The 22,201-nt window shown below is 38.4% G+C and overlaps 1 protein-coding gene across 3 annotated transcripts in view; it reads right to left on the bottom strand.

Moving 5' to 3' along the window:
- The window catches only part of LOC117573735 (ABC transporter G family member 20), a 45,674-nt gene extending 23,695 nt beyond the window's left edge, over positions 1 to 21,979 (bottom strand). The window contains exons 1-3 of one of the 3 annotated variants that reach the window (XM_034257113.2): positions 21,836 to 21,978; positions 21,204 to 21,293; positions 6,416 to 6,660 (exon numbers count right to left, since the gene is read on the bottom strand). In XM_034257113.2, coding sequence (XP_034113004.1) covers positions 6,416 to 6,651 — 236 coding nt within the window. In that variant the 5' untranslated portion in view covers positions 6,652 to 6,660; positions 21,204 to 21,293; positions 21,836 to 21,978. Of the gene's footprint in view, positions 1 to 6,415; positions 6,661 to 21,203 lie in introns of all 3 variants that reach the window. The other 2 variants (XM_034257111.2, XM_034257112.2) reach the window with 2 other exon arrangements.
- Positions 21,980 to 22,201: the final 222 nt, after the last annotated feature.

The following is a 22,201-nucleotide window of genomic DNA, read 5'->3' as shown; positions in this document are numbered from 1 at the left end:
TGCTGATAGATCGATTCACTGACAGACCATAGAGTTATGAGTGCCAACAGCTCACACAAATCGACCGCAATCATTTGAACCTCAAGCATGCGAGTAAACAATAGTTTTCGCCTTTGTCAGTTAAAGTGTTTGTCTGTCAGTCAGTTTCTCTGTTTCTCTGTCAGGTTGGGGATTGTATAAATCGCAGTTACACACGCATTGTGTATGTAGAAAAGCCAACCACGCGTATAAGGCACATGGCATATGGGCAGGGCTAATCATTCAGTCAGTCAGTCAGTCAGTGAGGCAGTCGAGCATCGATTGATAAGCCAACAGGGCGACGTATGAGCTGCCATTAAAAATCACTCAATAATTTAGTGGTAAACAAGATAGAAAGAGAGAAAGAGAAAGAGAAAGAGTGAGTCGAGTAATCACAACAAATTGCTGAGCCATGTCAACACTAAAATGCTTTATAATTTCAGCGGCATACAGATACAGATATCCATATACAGATATACCATAGCTATAGATACATTCGCAGCTGTAAGTGTTATTATTGCTATAGGCCACCCGAAGCCAAGTTTACTTACGCAAATGAGACTAATTCGAAGGTGTTCCAATACCAACCAACCTGACAACAACAATCGACATTATTGATTTACTTGAAACTAAAGTTATTGCTAGCAAATGTTGACACCCCCCGCGGAGAGTATTTTGATTTGGCGCAGGCATAACCTCAACAACAAATCGTATGGCATATTTTAGTACTATATAGAATACAGTATGCTATTGTAGCTGTGTAATTAGTGGCAAATGCTTTTGATGTTGACCTCAAATAAATACACTCTCACACACATACAAGCTACGAGCATGCCTTGCGGTTAAGTGCAATTGTACAATGAATTACGGAGTGCTCGTGCCAGATATTTGTACTATACATACATATGTATATGTACATACATATATCGAACCATTGAATCGCATTAACATACCTCTCTTCTTCTCTCTCTCTCTCTCTCGCTTTCATTTCAATCAGTAGATACAAATGTACGCATATCTAATTGCTGATACTACAGACTCAAGTGACTGCAACTAATAAGCATACTAACAAACACTCCTCACACACACACACACACACACACACTAGTGCGTAATGAGCACCAGGCAATTGGAATAGTGCGAACGTAACAGATCTTTGTACTCATATGCTTGGATAGACTCAACTGCTTACAATGGGTTGAATGCTCAATACACAAATTGATATAAGATATGATATTGATTTTGTTTATATAATACATTCCAGCGACCTATGAATAGTATCATTCAATTATATTTAACTGTCTTAATGATAGCAAATGCATAATGAAAGTAGCAATTCCTCTGGAATAGTACGTCATATCAGTTTGCACCACTGTAAAGTCTCTTATTAATGGCCGGCAATCAAGTGATTGTTGCTGTAACCCATTGCTCTGGCATGTGTGTAGTTAATAACCCATAATTTGTTTTGCTAAAGTTCTCAGTATCGTTCCCTTTTTGTCGGCGACTGTAAAGCATACAGATCTCTAATAGCTGCACTTTATAACACACAAAGTGACTGTTGTTATTCATAGAAATAGATGTGTCTGTTATTAATATGCATAAAAAAAAAATGAAAGGAAAATAATAACTAAATGTCAGAAATGTTACAATTAACGTCAGAGCTGCAAAATATCTGATTGCTCGACTTAAGCCAATAATTACGGCAGCATTAGTCGACCACAGTATTTGTTATAGCTTTAATCATTTAATAACCATTTCCATGTCCATTAAAAGGCAAACTCTATCAACGAGTACGAGGCGAGTGTGTGTGTGTGTTGAAAATCTCAGGTCAGCAGGAGGTAAATTGTTGCTCCGTCTCCGACTTTCAGCGCGAACACTCTATAATCTCTTGTATGGCCTGTTTATTGTGTGCACGTGAATGTGTTTGAGTGTGTATGTATGTGTTTGTGTGTGTCTGCGCTCAATTTACCCTGACTCATGCACCATTAATTGGCCATTTTCATGGTTGCTGCAATATATAAGGACCAAAGCCGACGAAAAAGGGTCACTGCCATTTGGCCGAAAACCCACTCGAAACCCTTGGCCAAAGCCATCTGGCTGGCAAAGCAAGGCAAGGACGCCCCCCTCTTGTGACCCCTCTCAACGACCAATTACACCTAAACAGCTTTAATTTAATTTAGCCACCCTGTGTTGCGTCTGCCATCGCCACAACACCCGACCACTACTCCACTTCACTCTACCCCATTGTGTCAGCACAAGAGCAGAGGAGGGGAGAAGGGCGAAGGAGGCCAAGAACAATGGCGCGGATGTAATGTTCGCATTATGCTCGTTCACAAATTGTAAGCAGCCATTATGTTTCTTCATGTTGCTGCCCATGTTGCCCTCTCTCGCTCTCATTCATTCGCTATCATTGTGTGTGTGTAATGCCTTGGACCTGGACCTATGGAACCGCCCTGAACATTGCCAAGCTGGCAAACTGGGCCCCCAGACGGGGCTCGTCCTTTTCAAACTGCGTGTAAAATGGTTCAGCACGCGGTATTTTTCTTTGTTCCGGTCGCCTCTCAGCGCTCTCGTATGTCAAAATAATGGCAGCAACGGGTGGTCATTGTTCTTGTTGGCCATGGCCATGGTATTACATTACCTGACGGACGCAATTTGAGAGTCAACAACATTTTGAGACTAAGTGCAGTACGCATAATAACACAGTTGAAGCATTCTTCGTTTACAGCTGCACTCTCACTGCAATCAATAATCTAAACTGATTTCATTGACTCTGCAATTGGACAGTTTGTCATATTCTGAGTTTAATCTGCTGTTTCTTCGAAAAGGACTTCAATTTCAATTTAAAATGGTAGTTCGTCTGTGTGTGTAAATCATGTCGAAAAGGTCATTACCACAGTAAATTGCTGGACAATCAATGTGGGGCCAGCCTACAATTTGTGGTCAACTGTCATTTCAAGGCAGACCAACAGGCAGCAGCAACAGCAGCAAGCAACAAGTAAAAAGAGCACAGCAATTGCCAACGAACGAGGAGCAACAGCTGAAAGTCCGAAGATTAAATGCTCTTACTTAAATTAATGTAAATAAATTAATATGAATAAACGATATAAATCTTGTTCTCAACTGCCAGCCAGACACTTCAACTTTAAGTTTCAACATAAATTCGTTTGACTAAATTGAGGGCAGAGACAGAGTATTTATTCTATGGCATTTAGCTCGCTGAGCTGACTAGATGAATTGCTAGTCCATGAAGTACTTATGTGGTCATATATTTTGTGGTCCATTTTATTTGAATGGCTCAACGAAATGTTTGGTGTTGTGGCCTCTGCAGTCCGGAAACCAAGAGTTAAATATTAAATATGAAATATGAAATTTAGACAGGAAACAAATACACACACACACACAGCATATAAATGCTATATGTATATGTATTAGTCTTCAATTTTGACAAGTGCATTTTGAAATTGGTATTTTATGTGCTGTATGTATGTCATTAAGGATAGTTGATGCGAATCCTTGAATTAATTACTAAACGGCAATCAAGCTTGAGTTTTGTGCCCTACATCTTTAAGGACTAAGTAATTGCTTTTGCCTCGCGTCATCATAATCAAATTACACAGTCGAGTGATAAACTTGACATCGACATTCGAATTTAACTCCCAAACGGAAAGCCACAATGATTTTTGGCCAACATTTTCAATGGGATTATGTTCACTCAAGCTATTTACTATTTATTTTTGAGGTAATTAAAATAGGACAACAAGTGCAGTAAAGCGAAAGAAATAAGCTGGACTCAGTAGTCAAAAAAAAACCAAATACCCAATTTATTTATTGCCGTAAATACTATTTTCCTTTACCACATTGGATATCTGCTTGTCAAGGGTCCTCCACTCAAACATTCATATTTTCGAGTGCATTTGACGCCTGCCACTTATTCGCGTTAGCCGCAATTTGTTCCTTTTTGCGGAAAACACTTCTGATATTTTTATTTGCATTCGGTAGCTGCACTAACCGATTGTCGTTATTCAATTAAACCGCTGCCCGACTGACTTTTCAATCGAACAAATCAAATGCAGTGAATGGGGTGGAGATTGGACCATAAATTTCACCACTTTTCATGGTTTGTGCTGACAAAAAACCGCGTAATTTTCTGCATACTTTATTTATGCGTGGCAGGCGTGATTTATTTGCGAGTTTGTTGGTCGACCACAGAACAACACTTCTGTTCTACTAAGTGCTCATTGTCTATGCTCTTGTTCTTCTGCCGCTCGATATTCATATGTATATAACATATATATCACATAAATGTGTCTGTGGCACAATGAAAAAAATATAATTCAACACACACACACAATTATTTATCACTGTGGCGGCCATCAAACGGCAATGACAGCAGTCAGAGTTGGTGCTGTGTTGATGCTGCTCCCTCGCGGCTGTGGCTAGTGGAGCCTACCAGCAATGATGAAAACAAATACAGCACAAGAAACGTCAGTCAACGGAGACTCAGACACAGACATTGCGAAGCGAGACGCGCCTACAAAAGCGGCTCAAACATTTTGGCGCATACCCTAAAGTCATTGTCAGAAGGGTATAACAAATTTGTGGATTAAAAAATTCACAATCATTGTGTTTGTAACATTAAAAATCAAAATTAAATTAGTGCATTATTTTTACCGATTATAGTTCTAATATTTGCAATAGATCTCTAACTGTGCCTATTAAAATTTTCCACAAAATACATAATTTCTTACCCTACGCCATATATTTTATTCGAGCACACTTTCCTCACTTTTTATGTTTATATTCTGCCTACAACAACAATCGCAAATCTTCGCTTAGGGGACGTCTGTCAGCTTCGGGGCGAACTCCAGCTGGGAGCCGCAATGAGGACGGCAGAGACGGGCGGGTTCCAACATATTTTGTGCTAAATCTTCTTGTTCACACTAACGCGTTGCTGACAGTTTTTCGTTTTCATTTTGTATTTTCATTTTCTTTCTTTCATTCATTTTTTGTTGCGCTGCTGCTCATTCGCCTACTTCTCCCTTTTTAGCGGTCTTTGTTTGTCTGCCTGTTCGGAGGCCTGAAGTTTTTTTGGGTTTACACTCTCCAAGTGTCCGCGACGAGTGTCTTTTGTTATTGTTGTTGTACACTTTTGTATTTATTTTTTTTTCACAGATTTTCAAGTGTCAGTCAGTTCGTGAGTCTCTCGCTCTGTCTGGCTGTCTGTCTGTCTGTCAGTCTATCTGTCAGCCAGCCAGTCAGCTTGTAAGTTGTGTGAAATATCTCACTAAATGGCCAAAACAAACACCCGCTTCAAGGCAGCCGCTTCGACGATTTCATGGTCAAAAGTTTGGTAAGTTTATTATCTGAATGTATGTAAGTGTGTAAATATGTTTGCGTATGCTGTTGTGTTTATTGTTGGGCTCAATTCATTCATGCTTTTCTGTTTGAGATCTGGCAACGCCAATGCCCGTATCAAGCTAAGTTTGTGGTTTGTGTCTTGTCTACAAAACTGGTTTTGGCTTTGGGATGCTGTCTCTGGTTAAGTCACACACTAACATAGATACTCACACATGCTGCATGTGTGTGTGTGTGTGTAAGTGTATGTTAATTTGGCAGTTTTTCAAGTGCTGACATTGACCCACTTATCGTTTGTCGACGTTGCTTCGTCGGCTTCATCTTCGCCTCATTTGCCTCGCTTGGCAACAACAATTCGACTGTTAAATGCGGTCAATAACATTTTACAGCCAACACACACACACACGCTCGCACACACGCACGCATACACGCACAAGTAGTCAGCCACCCACAAACCACAAACTGCATTTGCATTTAGTTTTAGTTTATGGTGCAAGCTGTTGCCCATTTTGTTACCCATTTTCGTTGCTGCTTTCTGCCCCCACACAAATTACCACCAAATCTAAATCCCCATCCATTTACATAAGCGAGTTTCGGTGAGTGCCTTTTGATTTTGCTGTGATAAAACCGAGTTTTCATTATTTATCGAAATCATCTCATTGTTAGGAAACTGCAGACATCGAGATGTGATGCAACATTTCGAATGCCAAAACTGTATTTTCTTATGTTTATGGAGATGTGGGAAACAAATAAAACGAATGATATTTCCGTTCCCAAAAACTGCAAAAAGATTAGACAACTAGCATGTTGTCTTCTTTCATCTCCATAACTAGTTTTAAAAAAAATGACACTTTGATATTTTATAAAAATTAAAAACTAAAATCGAAAAGTTATTTTCGCATATCGTTGACTATTTGAATTATGTTTCACACCTTAAACATAACTTATTAATTAGTTTAAATTTATTATATTTTGAAATGCAAATAATAAATTTGAAGAAACTTCTTTAAGTAAATATATTTTAGTGCTTTGTACTTACATGGAACCCTTGGGCACTGTCATATTGAGGCCATCGAGCACGATATTTGGATTCTTGCCGCCGCCGTACATCTTATGGGCGCGCCGCACACAGACCGCCTGTTGGCGACGCGATGCCAGCGTCGATGGCTGTGAGATGAAGAGTCGTCGTCGAGCGGCCAAGTCTAGATCGCTGTTGGCTGTTGTTGCAGCTGCAGCTGGCGCCGCTGGTGGCACTCCATCGGCTTCAACGTCCATGTTATTTGGCTGTAAATGGTAGCGATACAAATACGTGTCTTTGAAAATTGAAAAAAAAACTAAGAAAATAAAAGTAAAATTGGCAAACATTTCGGTGTCGTTGTCGTTGTCGCTGTCGCGGCTGCTGCTGTTGTGCATTGACAAGGAAAGTGAATCGATATATGTACGTATATATATATAGCTTATATACACACATAACTTTGGCCTGACGTGACCCACGCAGCAGTTGGCTTAAATGGAGACCCCGAGCTAAACCAATCCTCCCAGTCAGTACCCATAGCTGTCAATATGCGTCTAGTGCCGGGCAAAGTTCTAACGATTGTCGCGTTCTCTTGTCACTCTTGTTGTTCGATTGATGTTGTTCTTGTTGTTCGTTTTTATAGTGGCTATTTTTGCCAGTGATGGTGTAAGTGTTAGTGTTAGTGGAACTACTGCTAGTGCAGTTGTTTCACAGTTGATTAAACCAATTTTTGTATACACGAGTCGAGCCAAGCCATGGCCAGTGCACTGAGCTCGTGATGGATATTGCTGTCATGTAGTGGCAGCTCAAAGTTGCTATTGCCAATTTTCTACTGTAGTAGCGAAGTGAAATGAATGAAATTTCAAAATGGCCATCTACCCGCATCCGCATCCGCTGCTACTACAAACTGGACAAGCAAATTCTCTTCTGCCGAGAGTGTTTTTAGTTCAGGGGGATCGGGGTTAATAGCGATTTCGGCAAATGCTCAACTGATTTTTCCTTTTATTTTCATTTTCAAGTTGACATTTTGCTAATCGAAAATGCAGCAAACAATTTGCCAATTGCCGCCAAAAAGTTTTGCAATTATTTTTGCCCAAAACCTCAAAAAACAAGAGGAAAAAACCCAAAACACTAAAAGTAGCAAACACAAAAAAGCAAAAAAAAATAAAAATGGCCTAAGCTGCGATTCATTTATTGATTTACTTCTCACTAACAATGGGCTGGCCAAATAAATAAAAATAAGCATAACAACGGGCAAATAACTAACCCAAAGTAAACAACAACTGACATCTTGTGGTTCGAGGTTTGCTTCTGTTATGCTTTTGGTTTGCTTGCCTCTCCTTATTTTTCGGGCGTGGAGGTGGTTGAAGAAAGACGGGAGAAGGGGGAGCTGGGCCAGCAAGAAATAAACTTTCTTGATAAATGACTTCAATGTAATTAATTTCTGCTCAGCTCGCTTGCAGCGCTGGCAAAATTGTAAGCACAAGAGGTGGAACGGTGAAGTGCTTCACAGTCCTCTCTCACTCTCTCTGTCTCTCTCTCTCTCTCTCTCTTCACTCTGTGGAGTACAGAGTGGCTTGGTACGAGGCCAGGGTTAGAGGGCCAGGGCCAGGGCTATTGTGGTGTTTGCGGGAGCTAGGGCAAGCTCATGAGCAATGGCCTGGCCAAATGCTGTCATTGCAAATGTTGAGCTGGTTACTAGCATTCTCTACAACTTCCCCTCATTTATCCATCCCACTCACTCGCACTCAATCCGTCCTTCTCTTTGTCTGTGTCTGGTTACACAAGTCAAGAGTTGCCCCGCAGCATTTCAATTAAGAAATATTGTTTAAACATGTAAGTAGCTGCCAGGGGAAACTATTGTTGTCCACACAGAGCTTGGATAACAACAAGATTCTATAACATTCTTGCTCGTTTTGCAATAATTGAACTATCAACGAGATAAGAGTTCATATGATTAAATTGGAAATCTCATTAGTTTTCCATCTCTTTACTGTGCTTGCTATAAATATTGCGTATACGTCATGTGACTTATTGAATTGGCTACATCTCACATCCAAATGTAATGAATAATTTCTCTTAATTTGAAAATGTTGAGCTCTTTTATTAGCCTAATTTCCGCAATAAACCATTTTCTTTGTAGTAATTGGCTAAGAAATATTACGTCATTTTGTTACTGAATACACTCGTAAAAGATGATCAACATCCGTTTCCGTTGGCGGGTGAAATTATAGTTAATAACAGATATTAATCAGATCTGTTGTATAAATTAACTTATTTTGAAGACAGTCGGTGGTAAACCGCACTCTACATTGTTACAGCTTCAACAAATGTTTAATTGAATTTACATGCAACTCACACAATAACCACTGAGTTCTCTTCCATCTTTCCCCCTCCCTACGCTGTGCTAACCCCTGTGGTGTTGTCCACTTGCAAATGCCTCTAATTAAAACTTTATTTATCTTTTGCCGGCAAGACCTTAGAACTAGCCTGATTGCCTTGAGTGAGGACTGAGTGAGATGGGGGCACAAGAGATGGGGGCAACACCATGCCAACACAGGAACCACAAATTTAATCAAATAACTACAAAACTAATTCCATACATTGGCTTGGAGAGATAACTACCTTGGCCAAAGCAAAGCAAACAAACCGAAACACGTACGTAGAAATCTTTTCGAGTGCCTGCAAATTGCAAAAGCAACAAAAAACTTGTGTGCAATAATTTTTCAAACGGCAAAAGGTGTTAGCCAACTGGGGAGTGTATCTAAACAGACAAAAGTATCTTTTATTGTAATAAAGCAGCAAACAACACGTGAACAATCTGTATGTAGGTTGTATTTATTTTGTTGCTGTTTTGTATTGTTTTGAGCAAATCTTTTAAAGTTTTACGTTCCACCACGTATCTATTGCCTTTAGTCGCAGTTGTATCTGTATCTGGATCTGTATCTGTGTATCGGCTACACAGATTTGTATCCGTTTGCTGCGTTTGAAGAGGGAATGTCGTACTTCGTGTTGCCGGAACATGGAACAGGTGCCAACTTGGCAGTTTGGCAGGCAGGCAGGTAAAAGTGTAGGCAGGCAGAACGGAAATAAATAAAATCACACAAGCAAATGCTAAGGAGATTGGGAGGCGTGGCAACGGAGCGGCGCACATGCATGAAAAGTAAAATATGTTTATAAATAAAATACAAAACACACACAAACACTGATATCAACACACGCACACACACAGTCACACACTCATGGAAAGTTTGAAGTTCAGCAACATAAAGAAGTGCAAATTGTTGCGTGCTGCGATTGTATCTATCGAATGTGAGCACACAAAGGTATTTCCTGCCAACAAATATAAACGCCGCAATAAAACGAACACACAACAACTGTAACAACAACAACTAGGCTGAGCTGAAGCGAAAGAGAGGGAGCGAGAAGGAGCACTCACTTTTCTTTCTATCTTACTTTTCGTGGGCGGAAAATAAAAAAAAAAGTTATAAAATGAAATGATTATCTGGTGCCTGGCGTTTGTCTAGCAATTGAGATACATGACTAAATGTGCCCACACTCTCGCAGATACGGATACAGATAGCTCAGGCCTTAGTATTTTTTTTCCTTTGTATCAACGATATCTCGAGGATGACTATGGGCAAAAGTTGAGTTCTTGTCGCGGCGACAGGTAAATAAGACTATAAAGAGTGTATGAATCTGGAACTGCGTCTGTGGCATTGTTTACGAGTATTGCAATGCGAGTCACATATTTGTACAGCTTTTACTTTACTGCATTTATATGATGTGCCACACACACACTCACATACACACATAATATATATATTTATAGCAAAAATATTATATGTAAGAATATGATCTTTCGCCTGTTTATGGTGTCAACAGTAAATGTTTATCGCTCACATCAAAATTTAGTGCACATAGCGATGTTAATCATGACCTAATCGCAGCGAGCAGATCAAAAACTGTCATTAAATATACGAATCAAGTTGTAAAAGTTTAATGCAAACTCTTCGCAGCGAAACGGCCATAAATATTGCTCAAATAAAGATTTATGAATTATTAATTTTAAATAAATTCTCTCCAGCAGCAATCGAAAGCTGTAAACATCGTTTTTCTATCGTTCCCACTTCGGGGATCTACAATTACCTGCTCAGTGGTCTGCAATGCAATTTTCTTTGCAATCTATGCGCCATTAGCTGCTTGAATGCATCATTTGATTACTATAGTAACTTGGCTTGGGCCGGGCCAGTGTTTAGGGCACTTTTGAAATGGGTCAATGGCTCTTCTACACACATACACACACACACACAATTAGATTCAGTTGCTTCATTTACATATAAAAAGCATTTGATGTGCCGAGAACTAAAACCAGAGCCATCTCTAAGTTCGGACTTCTAAAAGTCATTTTTCGCCAAAGTAATAAATATTTATATTTATTTTAGCACAAAACGCGTCTCTCTTTCTCTTTTGCCCTGCATTTGGGCAGTTGTCGTTAGCCAAAAAAGCAAAAAAAAAGACGAGAAGAAATTTGCACAAAATTTTACGCTCAATAAATTTAACAACAAAAATGTTGCCGGTCAACGCCAAAAAATGCGCTCATGTGTTAGTAATGGGCAAGTTACACAAAATTCGCATACAAATACTCACACACACACGCACCCATTCATTTACATACATATAAGATTTGCCATAATAGTTAGCAAAAAAAAAAAAAAATACAAATAATTTGCCGCAACTCTCACCAAACACTTTTTAAAGGCACTTTTGTTGCAAATTATGTTGCGCATAACAAAAGCTTTGCAAGTTCCCAATTATTGTGTTTAACATACACAATTTTTTGGATAATCGAAATAACGCAATAACAAATTGTTGGAGTTTTCAATTACAAATGTTGTGCTCATAAACTGAACTAAATAAACTCTTAAAAGAGCCCTCTGGATATGTGCTCACAATTTTTGGAAAATATAAATCGAAAATTCGGCAAACAATATCCCAAGCAGCAGCGGCAGCAACAGCAGCCACAACATTTTGGGAGCAAACACATTCGGTTTACAACACACAGACGGACAAATGAACATACATAGATCATTTGTTGTTGTTGCCATTTTTGGGGTTTTGGGCTTTGGGTTTTGGCTGCTTCCGCTTACTGCTGTTTCTCTGTGGGCTGCTCGTTTGCCAAAGCACATTTGTATTTAATGAAGCCTATTTTTTGCCTTTGTTCACATGAGTGTGAGTATCTCTGTTCCCAACAACGAGTAAGTACCGCAATTATTACAAGCCATTTGTTACTAATAATCATCGAAGCAGCTCGGACAAGCAGCCTATTTCTCTCGACTGCGGAGTAAATCATTAAAAGTGTTGGACATGGGAAGTAACTAGTTGATTGATCCAATTACTATAATACGATACGAATTTCTACATCTTCAAGTCTTATTACCTTAAACGCATTTCAAGACTTCTTTTCTTTTATAGCATTCGAAATAATCGTTAATGATTTGTGCGAGTGATAAAGCACTTGGGTAAGCGTTTGTGGAATAAATTTCGCATCGTTTTTGCAACATAAACGTGGCATAAAAGGATTATTCACATTGCAAGCTTTTAAGTAAGGAGAGGGATTTTAAACGTTGCACTATTTTGCCCACATTTTGCGCAGCAATATTGATTAAGCCATTTCAATGTAGCCAGCGCACTTGGTTGACCCCAGTCACACACACACATTCGCGCACACACACTCGTGCACACACCCATATCGTTTTCATTACACGTAGCATACTTTTATGCGTTTTGAGCTTTAGCGCAACATTGTTAACTCTCCGTGTTATTTTCTGATTGCGAATGCTGGCACTGAAAACTGAAAATACAGAATTGCTACTGACCAATCTACACTTGGCGAAAAAACGTAGTCTCAAGTATATATTGATTAACATTAATGATTGGCCGTGTAATTTGCATAGTTTTCGCATTTATACAAATATTTAAATGCTAATTGAATTGTCACAACACACACAATTAATCAATAGTGTGTCTGGATATTTTTAACCATGTACAATTTGCGATTCGTTGCACCTGACCCGTCGCCCCTCTTTGGAACTGGAACTGACTCAGCGTATTTGTTGCCTGGTGCCTGTTAATTGAAAATTGTGCACTCAAATTTCTTGTTTGCAGCTGCATAAGCAATCGTCATTACAATTTCAATTGGTCAACTGCAAAATGGCATCGCTGCTATCGATTTGACACATAATAACAATTGGTCATTCGTGCAAAACGCTTTTAGCCAACATATGTTGATCGCATAGAGAGTCTGATAATTATCAATTGAAAATATCATTGTTTTAATAAATTTACGGAAAAGATTCAATGAATTTCAAAGTCATGCTCTAATGCCCCCCACATGAACTTTGTCAAGTACGAGCATATTACAGATTATTTTCCGGAAAGTTCCCCTTGTTGTAGTTGATTTGCTTTCGAGGTGTTCTCTAGACTTTGTAATTTACTGTAGGCGATCAACAACTCAGACGCGTTCAATGTCTTGACAAATCAGTAATTATAGTCTGTAAAGATTTAATTACTTGAGTAACTCAGTGGCCTACACATACGACTGAACTTTCATACATATGTTAAAACTTTGATCAGTTTGTTATTTTTGACTGATTGGGGTTGCACTTTGAGCTGATGAAATTAGCAACTGCATGATAATTAACACATCTTGTACATCAGATGATTATGCAGCTTATGCAACATTGTTGGTTGACTTTGAACGTGGCCCTTGAGAACTTGAGAAGTGACAGAAACAGAGATTGAGCAAGGAATGTGCATCCTCAAGAGTGAGTGTGCGTCTAAGCAAATAGTTAATACTAAGGTTATACGGGGGAAAAACACACTGACAATTCTATTGCACTTAGTCACTGAGATAACCGGTTACTGAAATCGAGCTGCTAATCAAGCTGCCTATATTCGAACTGTCATAAATCGAGAGCCCACAGAGGTCGAGTGTTTTCTGTTTATCGCAGCATTTTAAAATCACTATTTGCTACTTCAACTTGACAGTGAATATAGATAGTTTTATCATGTGTGTGTGTGTGCACTCTGTATACAAATCTGTGAAAACAATTGCAACGATGTCAGCAATCATTGCAATTGTGATTGCAGCTTATCTATTACAAAATGACATGTAATTTAAATGTGTATTGAAATGCAATATAATACTATATTCTTGAACTCTATCCCAGTAATAATTTGCATTGTATATACATATGTATTGTGTTATCTAAGGAACTATATAACCAGCTTGCGTGCACATTGCATGGCAAATTGTCTAAGGTTAGTTTTGGACAATGGAAAATGTAATTTTAACCTATAAGTTTAACATTGCCACACCCAAAAACACAGATCTAATAAACAACCAACGCCCAAAGAAAATCTGACGCCAAATAGTGCAACAGAAATGCGCAATGATATCATTTTCAGAAATCACTGCAAATAAAAATCCATAGCTCAACAAGCTTTCATTTCTTATAATAATAGTCAATTAGTGGTACAGTTCAAGGCATAAAGATCGAGAACCAGTTCAATTAACAGTCCATTTTCAATAGCATTTGCAACCATAACTTAATTGAACTGCAATTTGATATTAATTAATGGTTGCCATTTGGACTTTAGTCATTTATATATAGATTATCGTAAAACAAACAATTATTGAAAATAAAATCACTGTCTAATGTCTAAACTATAAAATAAACAAGCGCAAAGACTCGAAAGTAAATTGTGTTGACGTTTTCCATTAACCTGCAAATTAACCTTTTTTTTCCCGGAAGCTTTGACTTTGTTCAACCGCAGTGTAAAGTGAATCACTTCATTCTGTGATTTCTGAGCATCTCCGATGGCCAGCAGTTGCTGTAGTTTTTCTCACACCCAGACGAAACCCATTGAAATATTTATGTCTTTGCATATTTTACAGAGACATTTGCACTTGACAATAACAACAACACAAGAACAAGAGTCACTGCAGCATAGCAACCGAGCAGTCGAGCAGTCGAGCAGCCGAGCCGAGGACCGTGACAGGGATTAGCGCCAGCAGAGGCAGACGTTGATGATGATGACGTTGACAATCACTGCAACGACGCGTCGTTGCGTTGTGTGAGCTTCTGAAAGAAGCAACAGCCCCGAGACGCCAGCACCGCCATCAGGAGGCAGTAGAGGAGAGAACATAAAGTGCATTGTGTCTGGTTGGGTGAAACATGTTTCAGGTTACCCTTCGGGATTGGATTTGGAACTGGGATTGAGCTGGGCGGCGAGACAATGCCTGACATGCACAAGGACAGTCAGAGAATGAGAGAGAGGCAGATCGCAGTGAAAGTGTTGCTGTTATTTGTGTGACAAACGCACGAAACACCGGCAGCTGTTACTAAGCGGGCAGATAGTGAAGAAGAAGGTGAGAAGTCGTCTGTGTATAGGCCTGGGAATAGTAATGTCGACAAAGCACTCTGACACCGACAGTCACTTAGAGAAGCCCAACAACGTGCACACAATACAGCGCACAAAACAAACAAAGGCAAAACGAAATGCATACATTGAACTTTTGGTCGTCGTCTGAAATCTATCAAGTATACGCCGTGTATGTGGCATGTGAGTGTGTGCAAAACGTCTTCCCATTCTTCGCAACAAAAAATCAAGTCTAACGAAAGCCTTCAAGTAAAAGTCGAGACAGAAAAGCGTCTTCGCCCCACTTTTGTTATCCTCTAACACCCTGTTTTGTGCCCCAAACTCAAGAGTGTTTAGCATTTATTTGCATAAGAGCATGAAGGATGCGTCTCAAAGTGTGTGTGTGTGTGTATGTCATGTCAGGGGTGAAAGGAAGTGCGGGTATTTGTTTGTTTGCGCTTTTGTGTGGGTGTGCAAATATTTAAAGGCTTTTATTGCTTTTTTAGCAAAGCTCTGCGCGTGGCATTGTTGTTGAAAGGAAACGAGACATAAAACAAATTATACACAAGCGTTATGGGAATATGAAAGAAAAATCTTATGAAATGGCTAAAATTATAAAGAAAATTGGATTGCGCATGCAGAATTGTGCAATTTAAATGTCAATATTTTATTATAACTATTTTAAACATTTCATAATATTATGCAATTGCATTAAATTCCATACACAAAGAAAAAAAATATATATTAGATATGGTTTTTCATTTTAGCATCTTGCAGCTGGAAAGATGAAAAGGAGACGAACTTTTCAATCAAATGAAATGCAAAATGATTGAAAATGCAGTTGAATGCCAATTTAAAAGTCAAAAGCCATATTTGTTGACCAATAAAATAGAATAAAACATAAATTTATTTGCCATTCTTCATTCAAATATATAAGTATTTTATGGCAACGATTCGAATCGAAATGAATCGCTGTGACTGTGACTCTGACTTCTGCAGCTGGGCATAACAAACGATTTTTGTGCGAAGAACAAAAATATTTGTTTGTCGATTGTCTGCTGCAATTGACTGTCCTCTGCACACTGGCAAACACTGTGATTTAACATTCACACACACACACACATCACACATGCAGATGCAGTTACAGATACTGTTATGAGCATCCAACCAGAAAAAAAACATACTCATATATAAGTATAATACATACATATATATTGTGTGTCTCTGTGTGTGTACTTTATGCATTGCCATAATTCATTTTTCATGTGGCAAGCAGCCGTTCTACATGCATTTAATTTATTTACCATTTTATTTCTTTATTTGTTTATAAACAATAAAATGTTGTAATTAACACTGTACACCGTGACAAACAATACAATGATTTCCAGTTGTCGTTTAATTACCCATACGCATTCGCATACGAGCATTCAAGGTTTTCCACGTGCTTTCCAAAAAAAAAAAACCAAATAAAATTCCCACTAAAATGGGAGCAACAAAAAAAATAATTAAAAATTCGCTAACATTGCATTTTCAACAGTTTCACAGTTGAGCTGCTTGCAATGAGACGCAGGGTGGTGGGGCAGGGGGGCAGGGTGGCAGACGGCCACAAGAAGTACTTCGGTTACGCTTGGCCGTCTCAGATTACGGCTTTCAGCTTTTCAGCTCGTTTTGACCAAGTTTTGTGTCTAGCTCTCTCTAGTCACGATGGCTCAGCGCTTAGTCAAGTTTTGTTTGTACTCTGACTCTGAGTCTGAGTCTCTGGGTGAGTAATCGTTGAATGATTTGTCTGGGCAAAACCCTGAAAACTGAACTGCAAATGGGTCCGACCATAAGCCGATTTCAACTGCTTGACTGATTCGGCTTCAAGTATGCACTTGAGTCTATAGTCGGCAATTTAATGAAGCCTTCTCTCTGTGTTGCGGATTTCGTTTCAATTTCAATAATTTCCTTCTGTTTCGCATTGAAATCAGAGCTCAGAATTCGGTTATATCCCGCCCCCAAGGTGCCCATAAAAATTATTAATAATTCTGGCAACCTTTAAAGGCGATATGCAAATAAGAACGGCCAACAGAAATGAATGAAAAAAGAAAAGAAAAGTTGCAACATCAAATGAAAATCGGCTACATATGCCTGTTTATATGCAAATATTACCTTCCCATACATATGTATCCAAACATTTGGCAATTACTCGACAATGTTGTTGTGCTCCTCGTTGTTGCTCGGGGCGAGCTGCGTCAGTTGTTTGTCTATTTGTAGATACAAAAATACGGCGCCCAAAAAAATTGGAGGAAAAAAAATGTAAAAAGCCGCTGCCATCAGAGTTCACCGGTTTTTTTTTTTTTTGTTGCTCTATTGGAAATTTTCAATTTAAATTGTGATTAAATTTTGCACGCACCAATGCAAAAGTCGCGTCTGTATAAATTCTCTGCATATATTTATTGATATCGAGCATCAAGTGCAGATTTCGGTATTTCCGCTGAGTGTCTGTGTGAGTGTGTGTGCTTGTCTATGAGTGTATGTGTGTATGCGTGTGTGTGGGACAGATCCTGCCTAGGAACTGCCTTGGCCGCTATTTGTTATGCAAATTTATTTTCGATTACTTGTTACCAAAGATTTGCTTCAGATTATGCAAATGTGTCAAACCTAAGACGTACATAAGACACACTCCACGATGACAAGCGCTGCAGGTGGGGCAACCAGAGGGGCGGGGTGTGGCGACGTCTTATCTCTCTGCCTTACAAGTGGCTTATTACTGTTAGTGGTTGTTGTCGTCGTCGTCGTCGTCGTCGCCGTCGTCGAATAAATGCAAAAACTTTGCATATTTTCATGAAGTTGTTGCCAAAACGCTTTCCTATTTTTAGGCATAAAAAAATATGACTCGGAAAATCTATTTTCACATTCGCTGATTGTTTATCGCTCAGGCTATTGATTCCGTCTTTTATTTTCACATTTTTCCCCAAACATATCCACACATTCATTTGCATAATTTGTGGCATGAAATCATCATTGCAAGTTATTTAAATTGATTTTTATTAACATTTATTATGATCCACATGAGACGTCCCGACCACAATCATAGGAAATTATAATCTTAAGAGATTTAAACACAACGCTGCCAAATTAAATACTCTCTATGGAGTTGGATATTTATTTAAAGAAGTTTCGCAAAAAAAATTGACACAATAATTTAATACTTTATTACTGGCACTTTTACGCAATTTCGTTGAAAGAGAATTTAAGCTGTATAAGAAGATTAACTGGCCGCTGATTATAGTTTCAATTCTCTTTACATAATCCTATTTCTATGGCATATATCAGATATCAGAAAATCCCTTCAATAAACTCATTCCCAACTCTGAACACATTCGAAGCCCCGCTCATTATGACATTACAGCCATTTTAAAATGAAATCAAATAAATAAATTCAATTTATCATTAAATTATTTCATAAAGTGCAATTTGGCATCGCCCTTTCGGATGCAATCTTTTTTTTTTTCGTTTAATTTTTGTGCATTTTGTATACGGTTGACTATTTTTATTGGCGGTTACGTTTGCGCGCTGTCAGTTTGATAAATATATATAAATGTGCGGTATTTTTAATTGAATAATTACATATAAAGGCATGCATATAGATTCATTTAATTTGCCATGCGTTTTTTTTTTTTGTAACTTGACACGAATAGCTTGTAAATCAATTGCCATTACGGCGGTATCCGTTTGACTGCAAATACTACTACAACAAATGGTCGAAATGTTAAATCGCCTTCACAAAATTCAATAAAAATCGTTTACCGGCAGATGTGTTGACAGCCCGTGCAAATTGTTGTCAAAATAAAAAGCATTTTATATACACACTAAAAAGTGCTGAACTAAAAAAGGAGAACACTAACAGGTTTCCAACAAAAATTAATTTTCTACAATTGGATACATTTAATTTACGTTTTTGCCGTTTTTTATATTTGGAGAACTGATCATGAACATTTTCAAGTAAACACACATTTATTTTCTAGTTTTTTCTCTTTTTTAAATATATTGTTATTCATAACAATAGAGTGCTAGTAGTTACGAAATTATTTTACCAGGATTTTGTACGCCTTTGATTCCACTTAAAAACCGAAACAAGTGCCCAAAATGTTAAATGAAATTCAGTGCCATTGGCACTTTGAAATAACGAGTGTATTCAAACATGAAATAAAACTCGCTTTAAATTTCATTCGAACTAATTAGAATTTTTGTTTCTATATTTGGTTGCAGACAATTTGCAAAAATTCATTATATTTTATGTTAGACTAACGAAATAATTGAGCTAAAAGTTTGGCTATTGTATTTTACTATTTTAGCTTTGAAATTGTCATTTTACGTATGATTTTGGATTTTTGGAATTTAGAATAGCTAAGGAAAAAAGGTTGAAACCGAATGAAACTGAAATTATAATTTAATATACAATAACCCGAATGCAGCATGAATTGTTCTTTGAGACCATTCGCATAATTCCATTATATGTTATTATTCTATTTTAAGTCCACAAATGAATATGTAAATAAGGGTATTACGAGGCAACGATACAATCAACATAATTGCATATCAGAATGACTTGTAAAATGCTAAGTGTTATTCACAAGCAGCCGATAATGGTAGCTTCAATTCGATATAAGACCGTCAATGACAAAGATTCATTTGTTGTGGCGAAAAAAAAAGGAAAAAAAAGAACGAAAATAAACTTAAAATCGAAATTCATAGGCAGCAATAAGGGAATGTTTTTGCTTATTTTATTCGTTTTTATCGGGCAATATAATGGTTAATGTTTTATTAAGTGACTCGACTCGCTGAAAGTTATAAACACATTTTGTGCAATTCATGTGAAATAATTAAATGATGCGAACCAAGACGCCAACCAAGTCTTGACCAAGTCCAATGCCAAAAAGGACCAGTATTACGAACCTGTATAAACCAATTTGGTCAGAGCTGGAATACACTTAGCACTCAAACATACGCACATAAATGCTGCATAATCATTGCGTAATTTATTAATTCAATTAGTCAGAAGTAATGCGACTTTAACCATACTTAAATATGCGTCCCTTTAAAAATTTGACCCTTTTTCTTCAGTTTTTATGAATTCAATGTGCACACAACATACTATAAACAAAGGGGCAACCGACGCTTTATAGGTGGTATGGGCCAGGTTGAGCTTTGCGGTTTTAATTGCGCCAAGTAATGCGGTTGCCGCAATTGTTAAAGTTATTGTTGTTGTTTGTGTAGTTGCTATGGCAGTAGATGCTCGCATTGTTGCGGTTTTGTTGTGTGTAAACCGAAAGGTTAAGTGCCGTTTTTTAAAGCAGCAAATTAAATCATCATAAACTACTAGTCGGGGACAAGCGAAGACCGCGATGCGATACGGGAGCATGACCAGACCAACATCGAGTTGAAGGTCTCACAACGACCTTACACACACACTTGAGACAACAATCATCAGCAAACGGCAGCTTAAATACCCTTTTCCTGAAACAGATTCGACTTGAAGTTCAAGTTTATTTCTGCGAAGACACTTTTTGAACTTTACTCAATTAGTTGTAGAAATCTTATTACAACTTATCTTGATACCCTTCGCTGCGATACAATCGAGATGCTCACATAAAACGTGGCCTATAACACGTATACATGATATTAAAACCAGATTCCAACAAGCAAAGCTCAAAGCATTGATTGCAAATGGAATGTGTGCAAGCAACTAATTTGATTTAATTGAACTGTAACCCCGATAAAAAAAACACTTAAATATTATTCTCGTAGGCTTATTTAAAATGAAGGAAATAAGACAAATTTGAGATTTTTAAGTGGGAGTAATGCTCTCATCAGTTTCTGTGGAGTCTGATCTCATTAAAACACTTATTGCTTAGTCTAATGAAAATTAAAAGCATATTCTGTTTTAATATGAAATGACGCGCGACATTTCGACACCAAATTTAATGCAGGGTATAAATATAAGGCAACAATCGAGCGACTCAAGAAGCTACACTATTGGTTGTATTCAACTTTCAGCATCAGCGTCAGTTTCAGCGTCAGCTTCAGCTGCGGATTCAACGCTGAACGTTGGCGGCAGCTTCAGCTGAGTTTGCATTTTAAAGTCGTTACTGCTGTTGTTGACCTTGAGCTGCATAAATTGAATTGGAGCAGGTCGTTGACGACGCTGCTCTTGTTGATATTGTTGTTACAACCGGTGTGTTGTTGCTGTGCTGTTGCGGGAATGTTGCTGTTGTGTTATTGTTGTTGTAATGCTGTGCTTTTGCATTATCATTTTTGCGACTGATATCATCCTTGAGATTGAGCTGCTATTTCGTCAGGCTTGGGCCCTTTTACAATTTTAATGAGGTTTGCGGTTTCTTACCTTAGTTTGCAGTTCTTTAAGTTGCAGCTGCTAAGTTTACTATTCTCGCTGTTGCTGTTGCCGTTGCTGTTGCGGTTAAAGTTTTGCACACTTCCACATACAAAATGTAAACAAAATATATATGTATTTTTTGTTGTTGTTGCTGCTGCTGCTGCTGAGTAACTTTGGCGTGTTTTTGCGTTTGCAAAGTCAACAAACGTAAAGAACACGTTTGCTTTTAGTTAACCTGTTTTGGCAGTGCCCAAAGATTGCGATTGAGCAAAGATTGAGACACTCACACACACACACACTTAGCGAGATACACTTATACACATACAAAAACTAGACAAACTTTGCGCATGCGAAATGTGAACGCTGATTTGATGTTGTTGTTGTAGCTGCTGCTGTTGCTGTTGCTGGGGCTGGAGCTGGAGCTGTTGCTTTTTGGTTTGGTTTTGTATCTTTTACTCGCGCAATTAGCCAACAACTAAGGCAAAGATGTGGCACAACAGCAATTATCCACAGATTTATATATATATGTGCATATACACCTAGATGTATATTAACCACAATTACTTAACCGAAACTCATTCACCAGTCATCGCATAAACGCGTTCTAATTTTATACATTCAATTCAGTGGAATTCACACACCTGTCGTAAAACGTTGCCGATCATTGACTTAATTCGATTGCAAATGATTTCAAATTATTTCAGCCGCTTGGTTCTCTGTCTTTCTTCTGTATTCAACCCGTTTCTCGAATTATTTCCGCGTGTTGTGGCCAGAGCTAGCGACGAATAAAGACTGAAACTAAATGCTGACGGCGCTGACAGATCGCCAGTTTGGCTAGAGCAGCAGCGCAGTCGCAGCCGCTGTCGCTGCCACAGCTGACGTCAACGTTCGTCTTAAAGTTGCCTGAGCGGCCCCCGTCCAAAAGATCACATTCAGTCAGTGGGTTGCCTTCTGTTGTGGTGGCTAAGCAGCTAAGCTGCTTAGCAGGTGTGACGCTGTTGGGAAGA

This window comes from Drosophila albomicans, chromosome 2R (assembly GCF_009650485.2).
Source record: "Drosophila albomicans strain 15112-1751.03 chromosome 2R, ASM965048v2, whole genome shotgun sequence".
Classification (NCBI taxonomy): Eukaryota; Metazoa; Arthropoda; class Insecta; order Diptera; family Drosophilidae; genus Drosophila; species Drosophila albomicans.
Note: the sequence above shows the minus strand (reverse complement) of the source record. Positions and strands in the feature narration are given on the sequence as shown.